Genomic DNA, 17,202 nt, shown 5'->3' on the forward strand with positions numbered 1-17,202 from the left:
GTGGCTGAGACCTTACTGACAAACTGAAAAGGCAGGGAGCAACCAGTCCCTGGCTCTTTTTGAGTATTTTCCATCCTTTGCCTAGGCCACTGTGGTACTGATTTCTACAAATCAGAATTGCTTTTACAATTCAAAGCAAATAAAAACCATGCTTTCTTTCATTTATTGTTTTATCAAGTGAATTCATTAGACATGCTTTTTTATTTTTACATCTTTATTGGAGTATAATTGTTTTACAATGGTGTGTTAGTTTCTGCTTTATAACAAAGTGAATCAGTTATACATATACATATGTTCCCATATCTCTTCCCTCTTGCGTCTCCCTCCCTCCCACCCTCCCTATCCCACCCCTCTAGGTCGTCACAAAGCACCGAGCTGATCCCCCTGTGCTATGTGGCTGCTTCCCACTAGTTGTCTATTTTACGTTTGGTAGTGTATATATGTCCATGCCACTCTTTCGCTTTTAGACATGCTTTTTTTTAAAAAAGTACTTGCCTTTGAACTGCAAAGCTGCAAAGAGAACTCAAGAATTTTGCTCTGCCGGCCCACAAGAGAATTCCCCACCTAACTGAGACAAATAAGTAGGTTCAGTCAAACCACCACCTTGGTGGATTTTGCCCTGACAGGTACCATCGGTCTGGCTAAACGGTTGGGACTGTCCCTCAGTTGGGTTCACTGAGGGCTACAGACAGCAGCCCTGTTGGCTGGGATGGTTCTTCCCATAGGGATCTGGTCTCTGGGAGAGAATGGGAACTCTTCTTCCTCTACAACTGCTAGGTGAAGCACACAGTATCTTTCTGAAGTACTGAAGACCTGGGTTCAAATCTCAGCTCTTTTGTTATCAACTACACACACTTAAACCATACACAACTAAACTTGTTTTTCTAATCTTCAGGTTTCTTGCCTAAAGAAGGGGAAATAATGATGTATGCCTTGTAATAGAGTCGCTAGAATTAAATGGCATACTTGTTGAAAGCATTTTGCACAGGGCCTGGAGCTCAGTAAGTATACAGTGAATGTTAACAACTGTTATTTTAATTCAGAGAGCCCAAGGTGGCCCAAAATAGCCCTGCGTGAGGCAGAGGCAGAGTGCAACCATAATGTTATCATTGTTAATAGCAAGTGTGGTCAGGAATGTGATCCCAGATAGAGAGGAAATGCCCTTGGCATCAGGCAGCTGCTGAATTCATTTTATTTTATTGAAAGGGCATTCTACAGTCATGAGCCAGATACACCCCACGATTCCTCAGATGATGCAATAGAACCCCATCCACTCTGCCTTTCCCTCAAAAGAGTTATTAAAGTTCCAAGTGCCTCAAACCCGAAGAAGGTATGTATAAATCTGTATGCCTAAGTCACTACATACCTATGCGTGAGCTTCACATTTCAGAAAGGTACTGAGTACGGACCAACACTTATGAGTATCATTTAAGGTAAAATAAGTTACTGATGATAAATAAGTTTCATATTAAAAATATAAATAAATGCAAATTGGATGATAAATTTAGATTATAAAATTATATTATTAAAGATTCATAACACAGAAGTTAACTTTGGTATGCTAAATATTACATAAATCTATTCTTATATAATGATCCAGAGAAAGGAAGGCTCAGTATTTGCCTCTCTATCCAAGTCAGAGTACAGCAATCTAAGTAATTTCCAAATGGTGGAGTAGTACAATGACCAAGAAAGATTAAGGCAGCAGCTTAAAAGCCCACGTGAACAGCATCATGAATTTGGTAGCCTCAGCTACTGCTTTACAAATCCATTCTGTCCATTAAAATGTTTCCAAATGAAAATGAGAAGATAAACAATCTTATAAAAAAATGTGCAATCTCACTGCAAATTAAAGAAGTACAAATTTAATCAAGATTACATTTTCGTCTATGAAATCAGGAAACCTTTTAACTGGTAATGCCCACAGTGGAAGCACCTCATTGGAGGGCAATCTGGCATTTGTTTCAAATACCTTAAAAATGCATAACCTTTTGAACAAGAAATTCTACATGTGGAAACTAAGTAAATAATAACAGAGGTACAGTAAACATTTATCTTTAAGAAGGGATTGTTTGCAGGTTTTAAAAATAATATCCATTTAAAAACTATTAAAAGTAGAGACTAGTTAAATAATTTCTAGTATAGGCATACAGTGTAATAATACACAGCCATTAAATTTGTGAAGAAAGATATTTTATCTAGTGGCAAAGCAGATGACAAAGTAGTGTCTATTCTAAGAACCCATCTGTTATGGGTTGAAGTGTGTCCTTCCAAGATTCATATGTTGAAATCCTTACTTTTAGTACCTAAGAATGTGACCTTATTTGGGAATAGGGTCATTGCAGATGTAATTAGTGAAGATGAAGTCACACCGGCATTGGGTGGGCCCTAATCCAATATGACTTGTGTTATATAAAGAGGGAAATGTGGACACAGATACACACACAGGGAGAACACCATGTGAAGACAAAGGCAGAAATTCAGGCAATACATCATCTACAAGTTAAGGAACACCAAAGATTGACAGCAAACCACCAGAAACTAGGAGAAAGGTAAAGAACAGTTTCTCCCATGTGGTCTTCAGAAGGAACCAACTCTACCCACACCTTGATCTCAGATCTCTGGTCTCCAGAACTATGAGACAATAAATTTCTGTTGTTAAAGCCACCCAGTTTGTGGTACTATGTTACGGTAGCCCTAGCAATCTAACGCATCATTTTTTTTTCAGGGAAAAAAGGTACATCAACATGTCTGAAAGAATATTTTTCCAAATATTGACCTGAGTTGTCTCTCAGTAGAAGGACATTGAGTAATTTTGCTTTACTAACTTTTGCTTATAGTTTTGTGATTTTAAATTACTAAACAAATAACTTATGCATAAAAATGGCTGTAAATAGCGAGTCAAAAGAAATCCACCCCCCGATACTCATATACGTAGTATGTTTAGATCACAGCAGCGTGGGAGAGGCAGGAGGTCAAACATACGTGGCTTGAAATCCTGCCTTGGTCATCTATCAGCTCAGTAGCTTTGGGCAAGTGGACCTTATGAGGTCAATGTAAGAGTTGAATGAAATTGTATATATAATGTACATAGCACTGATTTAGGACAGCCTGGCACATAACAAGAGTGCGTTTATTTACAGCCATTTAGTGAACTCCCACTGTTTATGGGGGCTTTTTCTTTAAAATAAAAAAGTATGTTATTCCTTTCAGAAAAGCAAATTCATGGTCATCTAGCCAAAGCCTGCAGACAGCCTGGGGCTCCAATGTGTCTGGGACACTGATCTAGGACTTGATGATCTACTCTAATCATTCTCCTTGACGACCACACCTGCCAGATCATACCGTCCCATTTGAATTCATTTAGCTTAGGTACCTGCTCTTTATGGCCTTTAGTACAAAGAATGCGTGTGTGTGCATGTGTGTGTGTATGAAGGGGAGAGAGAGAGAGAGAGAGAGACAGAGAGACAGAGAGAACATGAGAACACCAAGGAACACCTAGAGAAACAAAGACTTGTGAAATTTTCCAGAATTTCACAAATTCTTTAGAAATTTACATTGGCAGTAAAACACATTCTGAGGGAAAGAAGGAAAGGAAATAAAAATGTACTGAGTGCTTGCTATAAGCCATCACTCTTTGCAAGTGTCATCTCATTTAACCAACACAATAATTCTTCCTCCTAATTATTATTATTTCTACTCTTATATATACGAAAGGCCCAAAGGGGTTAAGTAAGGTGCCCAAGGTTACCTAGCTTGTCAGTGGTGGAGCTGACAGTCAAACCCAGTCATTCTTTCTGTTACCAAATGAGGGAAATGTAATGAATAAAGCCAGGCATTAAAAAGAAAACAAAAAGGGCCACCAATTTAAAATAGTAATAAAAAGTATAAACAATATATATACTTCAAATTTATCATTCTTGCTAATAAGCATAGTCTTTGCCCCAGAAAGACTATACTTTTCCCTCTAAACTCTAGGTTAGAGTTTAATGCCACAAACAATTTCATATATATTCTGTTTTTTTAACCAATGAAGCACGTCATCTAAAATAGATTTCATATACATATATTCATGTTTTGCTTTCAGTTCCTTCATAAATAGAATCTGTGATGCGATTCTGATGACAAAAGTTCTTCTACACAGTCTAGTCAATGATTATGAAACATGAACATATGCCTTCTCCCTTTCCTCAGATAACTGCAACTGTAGATGAAAAGTAAAAGTAACACATCAGGCATTGCTCCTATAGTAAAGAGTCCCCAGACACCTGAGCTTTAGTTTTCGAGATCTGGGAACATTCAATATTTATTGAGCCCTCTTATGGGAACTTCCATACCTGTTGGCTCAGCTTATTTCACAAGTCTGTGTTCTAGATTTTATCCTCATTTTACAGTTCAAGAAGTTGAGAGTCAGGGACAGAAAGGCAGTCTCATGGTAGACGAGATGGATGCGTGAGCGCTTCCTGTTAAAGCCATAGGGGGTATGTCTTCTTATTTGGCACACAAATCCTTCAAAGTAACAAATCCAAAGGATGGCAGCTCACACACACACATACGCATACACGTACATACACACACACACACACACACACACACAATGGGCAGACAATTCACTTGCTCTTCCTGCATCCATGATGGAATCTGTTTGACTCAAGTAATTTATCAGGCATCCAAAGAGAATTTAAGTGTCCATCATCTTGCTAAATATCTGGATTCTTTCTGACTTCTACAAAACTCTTTATAGGCATGTTTCAACAACACATTCCTAAACCTGAATTTCTTTATGCAATGGATCAGTGAATAAAGATTTTGTTAGAAAAGATACACAGATCACTAAAATTTTCTCAGGGGTTAGGAGTATTTTTGAGAAGGAAAAAGGTCCCTGAGAAGGTCTGGACATCCTTAGTCTTTATGGGGATGAGCATTTATACTTTTCCTTGTGCTCTGACAACATGAGATAGCAGAAAGGGACCTGAATGAGGAATAAGAAGACATGACTTTAAGAAGCAATTATATATATTGACCTGGCTGTTTTCATTGGGGAAATCATTTAACTTCAAGATTCAGAGGTAATGAGTGATCACTACTAATGGGTGGTGATATGGAAAAATGATTAAGATCAAGGGGCCTGGCATCTAGATGCCTGGGTTCAAGTCCTAGCTCTCTCACATGCTCGCTATATGATTTTAAGCAAGTTGTTTGCCCTCTCTAGGCCTCAGTTCCTTCACATATAAAAAGACTTATTATTTGGTCCTTCAAAAGTAAAGTGAGATCAAGTGAAATAACACATGTAGGGCACTTAGTTTAAGTCCTTGTCTCTATGTATTAGTGTTACTACTATTTGTGTATATTTTATGATTGTCTCACAATGAAGAGAGAATAGAAATAAAAAACAATATGATGATAATATATTGACCAAACTTTATGTTTATACTCTCCTGAAAAATTTTGGAATGCTTAATTTTATTTACAGATAACATATCATTGTCTTTAACAACCTCTTCCTTAGTTACAGTTAGGGAGCCTCAATATAAACCAGATGCTCTGCTGGGGGTTTTATAAACACTGTCTTACTGAACCCTCACAGTTACCCAAAGATGTGACTTTCATGACCTTCATTTGACGGCCTTGGACCTGAGAACAAGCACAATCACGTAATCTGCTCAGCGTCCCATGGCTGGAGAGAAGAGCCAGGCTTCCAGCAAAAAGCTCATTCCAAAGTCCAGGCTCCTTCAAGCCCCATGTTACCTTCCAGGTTTTTCATAGGATTCTTGCTTGTCAACCAATTCCTCCCCCATACCCTCCTGAAACAAACAGGACCCATCACACCAGGCAAGCCAATGACTCTTCCATGAGTAAGCATTCAGGATAAAAAATTTTATTTGCATAGGGATATTAAATTAACCCCCCCCATCCATTCATGTTTTTCTACCACGTTAATAAACACAAGCAGATAACTGAGGTACTCATTCATGTAGTCTTCTAATGTTAAGGGCCAGTGTTGAATTAACCTACCAATTTATGAAGAAAGATGAAGTATGTGTGATTTGGGGTTATACGTTTTCCTTCACGAATAGGCTATCTCATGACTAGGGAAAAACCCCGTCGTTATTCTCAGAAAGAGGCTTTTCAACTGATGAACAAGCGGCACCAGCTGGCAGAGCCCACGTGTTGAAAGGGCAAAGGCACAGCCCTTCCAGATCACATTATCAGTGTGGATCCCCCCAATGGTCCCTCGTCAGAGCGAATTCCAGGAAGCCTGCTCCCCAAATCTCAAAGAGGCAATGTCTTCTCCTTAAGAAAATTACCAGTTCCGCCTTCTTCGTCCACAAGACACATACACCTCTCCCTGTGCCTAAAGTGCCCAGGACTTAAAGAACAGTCTAGGGGACATGTTTTGAATCTCATGACACTTTGTATTCAGGCCACAAGTGACAGGGACTCGCAGTGAACCTCTGGCCCAGGGCAGCCAATCCACAGCCTGATATGGCCTGGGGCCGACGGTTGTGTCCCCTGAACAAATTATCCACTGAGCCAATTGTATTCCTTCTCTTAGGACGTGAGATGAGAATCACAGAAAGAATGAGCTCAACGAGCAGGAGAAAGGGAACACATCAAGAAGGCAGTGGGATGGCGGCCAAGGCACGATACCGGCAACACTCTTGCTAAGGCGTTGCCTTGAACCCAAGACCTGCAGCCTGCGCCTGTGCCACTCCTCGTGTGATTATTTCTCCTAAGAGTTTTCTCCTTCCGCGCTGTGCAGTGGGCATGCCTGCAGCTGCCCTCTTTCCTTGACAGTTGAGTCAGGAGTTATTCTCCTCCACAACCAAGACTGACAGCTAAACCTTTGTTTCTATGGGAGTCCCTACAATTCCTCTTCACAATGGAGATCATGAAAGGTACTTGACACTCCACCCAATGTGTTCTCAAGGATTCATTTATTCATTCTCTATTCTCTGTCCTCCCTCCTTTTTTCCCTCACTTTCTTCAATCAATACTTACTAAGCACCGACTGCCTGGATGTTTTAGGTTTTTTACTGAAGTACAGTTGATCTATAGTGTTGTGTTAATTTCTGCTGTACAGCAAAGTGATTCAGTTATACATACATACATACATATATATATATATATACACACATATATATACATTCTTTTATTTATTTATTTATTTTTTTGCGGTACGTGGGCCTCTCACTGCTGCGGCCTCTCCCGTTGCAGAGCACAGGCTCCGGACACGCAGGCCCAGCGGCCATGGCGCACGGGCCCAGCCGCCCCGCGGCATATGGGATCCTCCCAGACTGGGGCACGAACCCGTGTCCCCTGCATTGGCAGGCGGACTCTCAACCACTGCGCCACCAGGGAAGCCCTATACATTCTTTTTTATATTCTTTTCCATTATGGTTTATCTCAGGATATTGAATATTGTCAATTGCCTGGTTCCTATGTTCAATTGCCTGGGTGTTTTGGTGGGACTTATGAATGCCCCTGGAGGTGTTCCTACCATGTGTCAAGCACTGTGTTAGATACTTAGAATGTACTGATGAACAAGACAAACAAGATCCTTGTTTTCACAGAGCCTTTAGTCTGGTTGAGGCGCTAAAATGTAAAAAAAAAAGTCACTAAGCAGTGTGCTCTGGGAGCCATCAGGAGACTGACTTCATCTGGAGGGACCTCCCTACTCAGAGAGGCCCTCCCAAAATAAGTGATGTTGGACTTCCCTGGTGGCGCAGTGGTTAAGAATCCACCTGCCGGGCTTCCCTGGTGGCGCAGTGGTTGAGAGTCCGCCTGCTGATGCAGTGGACGCGGGTTCGTGCCCCGGTCCGGGAAGAACCCACATGCCACGGAGCAGCTGGGCCCGTGAGCCATGGCCGCTGAGCCTGCGCATCCGGAGCCTGTGCTCCACAACGGGAGAGGCCACAACAGTGAGAGGCCCAAGTACCGCAAAAAAAAAAAAAAAAAAAAAAAAAAGAATCCACCTGCCAATGCAGGGGGCATGGGTTCGATCCCTGGTCCGGGAAGATCCCACATGCCACCGAGCAACTAAGCCCATGTGCCACAACTACTAAGCCTGCGCTCTAGAGCCCGTGAGCCACAACTACTGAAGCCCACGCACCTAGGGCCCGTACTCCTCAGCAAGAGAAGCCACCGCAGTGAGAAGCCCTCACACTGCAATGAAGAGTAGTCCCCGCTCACCGCAACTAGAGAAAGCCCATGTGCAACAAAGACCCAACGCAGCCAAAAATAAATAAATTAAAAAAAAAAAGAAGTCCAAAAGAAGTGATGTCTAAATTGACACCTGTAAAGAGAAGAGGAATTTGCCAGCCAAAGGGGGGTTGGTGAAAAGAGAGAATGAAAAGAGAGTGTTCTAAGCACAGGAAGGGGCATGTGCAAAAGTCCATCAGCCCAGCAAGAGACCATCACCAGGCCCCCGAAATATCTAATAAAGGTGAAATGTGTACAGAGCAAGAAACAGGATTTTAGTATGAGAGTGAAAAGGGTTGAGGGTGGATTTCCTCCAAGTTTTGATGATGCATCAGTTTCAACAGACAGCAACATTCTCTCTTGCAGGTTCCAAAGAGATCAAAAAGACTAGGGCAAAATCTAGAGGATGGAGAGTGGTTGAGAAGGGCTCAGCCCCGCAGGGAGCAGAGATACTTCACACCCCAGTCTTCACCAATTATCCCATGATATCCAGAGTCTCCTAGATTGGAGAAAATTGCCTCTTATCATCACCATCATCATGATCACAACTATCTTTTACTTTTGGAGGACATTTAGTAGTTTACAAAGTGTTTTACTTGCTTGTTCTTACTTAAAATTTCCAAAACTATGAGAAGGTAGGCAAGGGGTGTTGTTCCCAAAATTCAGTGAGGAAGTGAGGTTCTCACAGGATGGCTAAGCTAATAGAATGAACAAGAATAATTACAAATACAGCCAAGGTCAAAGACATGCCTGCAGAAGGAGAAGACTCAAAGGAAAGTCATTGTTTTGTAGATGTATTCCTTAGAGGCTTTTTATTATTTTTTTATATTAACATAAAACTATTTTTCTTACTTGAATCAGGAAGAAATGTGAATCCTCTGGGGAACAGAGAACTAAGGGTGATGTTTCTACTTGAGCATGAGAGCAGGGTTCTTCTCCTATTTTTATCTGGGTGATTCCCAAGAGCCAGGTGTACCTGGGTATTAGGGTGTGGTTAGTAAGTGCCTTATAGTGGTTGATGCTATAAGAACCTTTGTCTACACCCTGGAGAATTCAATTGGATACATGTAACTCTTTCAAGAAAAAGCAATGTCTATGGATTATGATTTCAGAAATATCAGGAAAACTGTCTCCCCACACCTCAGCAAAAAAATTCCTTAGAACTAAGGTCCTGCAATTTTTCTTTTCCTTTAGGTCCAACACTGGCCTCTCTGGAATGTTCCTTGAATGCAATTATTCCAAGGAGCAATTCCCTAGAGAGTCACACATGCTATGGTAAAAAAAATCCCTGGCAGCAAGGTATAAGTGGTGAGGGGCTCAAAAGAGGCACACACATAACTGTGAATATAGATTTTCTACGTGAGAACTTTGCCAAGGCTCTAACTTGCAAGAAGTTGCCATAATATTATAAATTACTCTCCGGTAGATTTCTACTTCTTCCTTTTTCATCATTCCCAGAATCACTCAAATTGTTATCATCATTATCACCATCATCATCATCGTGTCATCATCATCACCTTCACAATCATTTGCTGAGTACTTTTTATAGCCCAGGCACAATGCAAGGTGGTTTATGTGAATTAAGTCATTTATAGCAATCCTTTGAAGTAGCAACTATTGATGTTATCAGTCCCATTTTACAGATGAGAAAAAAATGATACCTAATAAAGTTAAATAACTTGCCCAAGGTCACCAAGCTAGTGGAAGAATAAAATCGGGATTCAAATCCATACGCAGTATTTTAATCTTTTTTTCTGTATTCGTGGCGCAAAATACCAATGTCTTAATGAAACTCAGAAAAGCATGAAGGGACAAATCCATTAGCCCACTGGGGAGCTGCTCTTTTATGAAAAATGTATTTATTGATTCATATTTCATTTATACATGATTTTTGTCACTTGAGAAGCTAGAAGTTATAATTAAATCCAAATTAATGTAGCTTTGAAATTACATCCCACCCTCAATGGCAGATTGCTGCTCATAATTTAAACAAGTTGTATGTTAGAATTCCTGTGTTATTTATGCTTAGAAAAGAAGAGTTGTCTGACTCATGCACAGGTATTTTTAAGAAAATAGAAAAAAAAGACCAATAAAATAAGGTTAAATTATTGGCTTTATAATCAAAATATTTTTCTATGTATTTTAAATGAAAAGATACTGATTTTTAATTAGAACCTACTCTACCTTGGTTAATTAATAACCAACAGAAAATAAAACAATATCAAAGACAATTGAAGTCCCTTGAGTTAGTCTCTAAATATAAACACTCCTTGGCATTTTCAGAAAACGCCTGAAACACATATCAGAGTGGGTGAGATAAACACCAAAATCGGAGAGCACCTGCCTTTTAACGTTTCTGAGGATTAGGGATAAGTTACAGCAGGTGCCTGTCGCACTGAAGGAAGCAGAAGAGTGTAGCATTTAAGAGAACACAGTTTGGAGTGAGAATGTCAAATCTTGGCTTTGCCATTTCCTACAATTTTGTCCCTGATGAGTTATAAACATCCCCTGAATCCCGTGGTGAAATGGGAATGTGAGCCATACAGATTCAATATGATGATGTATGGAAAGCACCGGAATATAGTGCCTCATATGAAGCCTGCATGACAGAGGTAGCTACTGTTACTTCTCTCCTTAAGAGTTTAAAATGATAACTGTATTATATTATATATCAAACATGCTTACTGTGTTATTATCAATAACATGATCAGAAATACTATTCATATCAAGCAAGCAGTATGACGTTTGAAAAACATAGATCAGAATTCAGATTCAGGAATGAAGATTAGAGAAGCGGGTGCCTCCATTTAAATCAAGGCGCTCTATGCCTCGTACATCAGACATGCTGCATCTCTGGATAAGCTGGCCTCCTTTGGAAAGGCAGAAAGGAAAGGCAGAATGGAGATATGGAGTCCAGGGGTTGTAGCAGAAATGGTAGCAAAATGGGGGATGGAGGTCAGAGAATAAGAATTAGAGGAATCAAGCAAGTTGCCCCAGCAGTTAATTTTAGAGGGACGGAGTCTGGACCTGCCAGCCAAGCAAATATCATTTGCGGGAGCTGAAGTCCCTGTGATGCCCTTACATGTGCACCAATTCAAGTCCTGGACAATTTGGAACCGTTGGGGTCCCTACATTCCATTACACATAAATCCACAGGTTCAAATGCAGAGCCTCGTAAATAGCAGACAGAAAAAAGAATGTATTAAGAAAAATGTTTTAAAAGGAAAAAAAAAAAGCAGGCCAAAATTCTACTGGCAAAGAATTGAAGTAGCAAAATAAGAATGAACAGTGGAAGGCAGGATTCTACACCAATTTAGTAAGTCTGAGAAATAAGGTAAGTTCAATTAAAAAATTTTTTTTTACCATCTCCAAATGATGGTTTAAGACATTTTTCTGGACATATTTTATCATCAGGGAATAAACAAAACAGACCACCAGAGTCAGTGCTGTGTCCTGAATTTTGGTTTCGACCCAAAAGAGAGCGGAAAGTCCCCTGACCTCATTTAAGTAGAGATTAAGGATTTGGAAGTTTTGCCTCAAGGTCTTTGAAATTGGCTAAAGCTTTTCCCCTGAAGACTTGACTTTTATATGTTTTTTAAACTTTAAATCTACTGTATACATGAGCCTTTCCTAAGCAAAGAACACATCAATAAAGTGCATTTTCCCCCCAAGGCAATAAATCTCAAAGTGGAGGATGTATTTAGAAGTAATACTGCTTCAAATGGTCAACCCATAGAAGATCATTTAAAATATAAGTTATGTTTTTTTAATTACTCATGCACACAACTGTGGACAAGTGATATGCCTGTGATTCTTCCTGAAGACCACAGCTTTCCTTCACCCTCTTCTCTCCCCACTGAACCTCAAATTATACCCTTTGGGAAAAACATCAGTTTTAACAGTTCAGAGGTATACATCTATGGTTATACAAATTACAAACACACGTACCCACATTCACATACAAAACTATATTTTCTTTTTTTATTTTTACAAAAATATTGTATGCTACACATTAGTCTGAAATCTGACTGAATACATTTCCCATGTGTTGATTAAAAGGAAAACCGAAAACCACTTTTTTCCATATAACAATTTCATCAAGTACTAAGAATGAAACTCATTTTTCTGCACTTAATAATTTTATCAAACACAATTACCTATGCTGACTGCCAGTGCAATGCATATTAATTTAACCCATCTTTTTAACAACAGTATAATATTTCACAGCGTGCATGAATCATACATTAACGATTTTCCTATTAATGGACTTACTAATTGTTTCTAGTTCTTTCCTCTACAAAGGATGTTGCAGTAAATAGCCTTGAGCATAGAGCATTACATACACTTTTACTTCTACAGAATAAATACTGAAAAAGAAAAAGGATTGTAGTTCAAAGTCTTTCAAGACTACCAACTTTGAAGCTGCCGTCCCACAGAACAGGAGAAAAAAGGTGTTTTAGTGCTCTCTCATGGTCAATTTACACTTTTTGCTGATCACTACTGTTTACCGAGCACCATGAAAGGCACCTGTGGGGAACACAGAAGCAAGCAGAACAAATTTCCTGCCATCCAAGAGCTAGAACTCTCTCGTCACTCTCTCCCACAGAAAACAAAGACCTCAGAGTGACTCTTCACCCATGGCATGCACAGAAGAGATATTTTCCTTTCTCCATTTTGATAAACTTTCTCAAAGCTTCTATGTCCCTGCTCTCATCTCTTGACCTTAGCTCTTTCAAAAGGTAGTGATCAACTAACTTATCTTACCTTTTAAGGTTTCACTGGTCCCTTATTCAGGTTCTCTCCCACAAATGAGAGGCTAATCGCTGATTTACAAGCAAAATACCTTCTTCCTTAGAGCCTCAGAAGAGAGAGAGGAAACCAACTATACGTAAATCAAAAAAATATTTTAAATGTAATAAGTTCTCTCTCCCTCTCTCTCTCTCTCTCACACACACACCAAGAAAAAACTATAAGGCAGTGTGATAAATTCTCATGAATAAATGAATGGATAAGATGTCATGGAAGCCCAAAGAGTGGGGTGAATCATTCAGTTTGGGGTAGAGGAAAGGGGAAGAACCAAATATGAGAGAAATCTTCACTGAGGAGGTAATCTTTTTTTTTTTTTTTTTTTTTTTTTGCGGTACGCAAGCATGTGGGATCTTCTTGGACCGGGGCACGAACCCGTGTCCCCTGCATCGGCAGGCGGACTCTCAATCACTGCGCCACCAGGGAAGCCCTGAGGAGGTAATCTTTAAGCTGAGGTTAAAAGACAAACATTTGGGGCTTCCCTGGTGGCGCAGTGGTTGAGAATCTGCCTGCCGATGCAGGGGACACGGGTTCGAGCCCTGGTCTGGGAAGATCCCACATGCCGCGGAGCAACTAGGCCTGTGAGCCACAACTACTGAGCCTGCGCATCTGGAGCCTGTGCTCCTCAACAAGAGAGGCCGCGACAGTGAGAGGCCCGCGCACCGCGATGAAGAGTGGCCCCCACTCGCCGCAATTGGAGAAAGCCCTCGCACAGAAACGAAGACCCAACACAGCCAAAAATAAATAAATAAATTTATAAAAAAAAGACAAACATTTGTTCTCAGCTTGGGCTGTGAGGGCATTCCATATAGTATTAATAAGAATAACAAGAGCCTTAAGGTAAAAAGCGCTTTGGAGTTTGGGGGGGCTCCTTGTATAGCTTAGGATGGTAGTCCTCTAACTTTAATGTGCATAAGAATTATCCGGGGAGCCTGTTTAAAATCCAGATTCCTGGGCACCCACCTTCCCAATATTTTTATTTCATGTCCAGAAATCTGCATGGAAAAAAAAATTCATCCAGGTTTACCACACTCTGAAAGATACTCATAGAGGCTGTGTGTGGGGAGTGACATGAAATAACACTGCAACAGGACCGAAGGGGATACAAACTAATGTTTCAGGTGAGTGACAGTGACTGTGAAACAATAAGAGATTATGTCAGAAATGATGTCAGGCCTTTGAATTTTGTTTTGAGAGACAATGGCTTGACAATGGAGCCTTTACACTGAGCAGAAAAATCACTCTTCCACAGAGAATGTTTGTTGAATGGCTGAATGATCGAATGTGGACAGAACTCTGAGAAAGTCAACTGAAAGCTGCCCAGACTGTGAGTCCTGCTTGCTTTAACCGGTGGCTGTGAGGAAAACAGTTTTAGAATAGCTATCCCCAAACCAATAGTTCAAGCCTTCCAAATGCTGTCCTGATGTTATGTGCGGTTGATATATTCGTGCATTTTTATGCAGGTTTACAAACAAGGCAAATGTGATTACCCTGGAGATCATCCACGTAAGCATGTACCACAGTTTGTGTTGCCAAAGCTGGATACTGGGCCTTGGAGCTAAGATCTGGGAGGACAGAACACGCTCTTACATAACTTCCCAGCTAGTCAGTGACAGGGCCTGTGATTAATGCTACATGACGGGCTCTGAACTTTCTGTTCAGATAGGTTCGCTTGCCTTTCAGAGCTCCTAGCAAGAGAATGTGTGACCCGCAGATTTCACTCTGAATAACCATCATGCAAGCATTGACACTAACATTGCTCTGTGGCCCCCTGGGTAACTGTTTCTGCGCCTCACTCCTCTGCCAACAGATAAGTTGCCCTAGGACTATCAAGTTGTTTGTTAAGGGGACAGAAGAGAAGAGTACTATAACTTCCTAAAGCCCCGTCGCTGAAGCAAGCTCCACAAAGAAGGCTGGGAGGTTCTAGAAGAAATCAGAAAAGCCGTCGAGAGCAGCCAGGGTAGAGAAACTCTGAGATGGGAAGAAGGAGTCCCGCTCTCGACGGCAGTATCTTTCACAGCCTCGAAGCTTCTCTCTCCTTGGAGCTCCGGCTGCTGAGCGCGGATCACAGCGCTTCCAAGCATCCCGGGCGGGGCGGAGAGCTGCCCCAGTGCTCACCAACTTTCCCAGCTTGGCAAAGCCCTCCCCGCTCGCTACTCCGCTCAGCCCCGGTCCCTCCTCTCACGCCCTCACCCCCGCAATAATCCAGGTAAGCAGCCAGAGCCCAGCGGCAGCTCCCCCATCTGTTCCCCTCCCGGTCTCCCCAGGAGGCTTCTTTCCCCAACCCCTGAGCGTGTGCAAGCGCCTCGGTGACATGAGACATAACACCTCGTCTAAGCGCCTGCAAAAACTCCTCCACGTTCCCGCCTCCAAGCCGGGACCCTACATCCTGTCCCCGCCATCCCGGAATGGCACCTGGGGAGTGGGGAGGATTGAAGGTAGCGGCTTTTGCATCCCAGGCTTGGAGCAGAACCGAGCAGACAGCACCGCACCCGACCTCTCCTCACCTACTGGTTCGCCGCCTCGGTCCCCTCCTCGCACACACACCGCTACTCACCAATTCCAGGGCTCGCAGGAAGGCAAGGGGCTCCTTCAGCACCCGGAAGGTGCCTGCCGAGGCCAGCTGTGGACCAAGGAGGCAAGAGAGAGAAAGAGACAGCGTGAGGAAGGGTCTGGGGACGCAGCATCCGGAGCCCGGGGGTCCCGCGGCATCACCCGCGCTGCCCAGTCGGTCCTACCTGGCTCACGGGGTCCATAGCTCGCCTCTCTCGGGCTTCTCACCCAGCGGTGCCTTTGAATATGAAGTTTGAGGGCCACTACCGTCCTCGTCGTCAGAGCCAGAAGCCCCCTTTCGGAAAGAGCCGGAGGAGCTAGGCCGGGGAGAGCTGGGTGCCGGACGCGGGCTCGCGGACGCTGGGTTCTCGAAGCCTGCGCGCGGGTGAGGTGAGCACAGGCGGCGAGAGTGGGAGGGGCGGGCGGGGAGGCGGGGCTGCGGTGGAGGCGGGAGACCAGGATGGCGCTGGAGCCCGCCCAGCGGCCCGGGGGAGGTTGCAATTGGCCAGCTGCGAGGTCCGGAAGGGAGGGCGAGGAGGTGGGCGAGGCCCAACCGCGACCTCCCGCTCGCGCCCGGTTCCCTGAGGCTCCAGGGCAACTCTGGGGCTGTAGGTTTGGGGAAAGCAGGCTGGCACCCTCAGGAAGACGGTCCCCTGCCTGAGGACGGGGTTTCCAGGTAAGAGAGAGAGGCAACCCACACCTTACGTGGGGAGGTGTGTGCGTTCTGGTGACTTCTGAATACCAAAGAAAGACTGCTGACTCGGTCATTCCTCTGAGCCTTCATGGAACGTTCTCCATGTGACCAAGCAGTGCCAGGTGCTGGGATACATCAAGGAACAGGATAAACACTGCCCGTTACCTCAGGGGTAAGCAGAGGGTCAGGCCAGGGGGAAGGGAGCTAGAGGGGGAGAGGGGAAACGAATGAATCATGAAAATATGGGACAGTGTGCCAGGCAGGTAATCCCATGGCTACTGTGTGAGGTCAGGAGAGAATTATAATGCCCATTTTTTAAAGTAGGGAAGAAAAAATAGACTTCGCGAGGCTGAATTAGCCAAGCTAACATAGCTCATGAGGGGCTAAACAGGGATTGGAATTCAAGTTCCTTCAAAACTCATGCTGTTTCTACTGGGATACTTTGCCTAGGATACAACCCTCGAATGAAGCTCCCCCAGTCTATCATAAATAGGCCTGAGTGCATCCCCACCTCAACGCATACTCTTTCTCCCTTAGTCTGCTAAGCTTGCCAAAACTAGTAAACAACAACAAGACAGTTGAGTTCTTTCTTTGAATCAGAAATTGTGTTAAGGGCTTTATAAACATTACTTCATTAAATATTCACAAAACCCCCATGGGTTAGTAGTAGTGTTATTCTCATTTTGGGGATGACGGAATTGAGGGCCATGGAAGGGGAGTGCAGAGAATGAAGCCAGAGTTGAATTCAAAGTAATCAGAAAAGAAGGAGGAGTCGTCTTCAGCACGCTTAGCCATTCCACCATGTAGTTGATATGTCCCCTTCCTTCTCACTCCCTTTGGACTGGACCCCATGTATGAAGTGGTCTCCCAGCAACACAGACAGCCCATCTGTTTACTAATAAGATTTGCCAAAAAGGTCTGGAGTTGGGGGATGGGGGGAAGAGGAG

The 17,202-nt window shown here is 42.7% G+C and overlaps 1 protein-coding gene across 1 annotated transcript in view; it reads right to left on the minus strand.

The window, feature by feature from the left end:
* Nucleotides 1–15,800, minus strand: part of SYNPR (synaptoporin) — a 296,179-nt gene extending 280,379 nt beyond the window's left edge. The window contains exons 1-2 of the mRNA XM_032649185.1: nucleotides 15,747–15,800; nucleotides 15,566–15,631 (exon numbers count right to left, since the gene is read on the minus strand). Coding sequence (XP_032505076.1) covers nucleotides 15,566–15,631; nucleotides 15,747–15,764 — 84 coding nt within the window. The 5' untranslated portion in view covers nucleotides 15,765–15,800. The remainder of the gene's footprint in view (nucleotides 1–15,565; nucleotides 15,632–15,746) is intronic.
* Nucleotides 15,801–17,202: the final 1,402 nt, after the last annotated feature.

This window comes from Phocoena sinus, chromosome 11 (assembly GCF_008692025.1).
Source record: "Phocoena sinus isolate mPhoSin1 chromosome 11, mPhoSin1.pri, whole genome shotgun sequence".
Lineage (NCBI taxonomy): Eukaryota > Metazoa > Chordata > Mammalia > Artiodactyla > Phocoenidae > Phocoena > Phocoena sinus.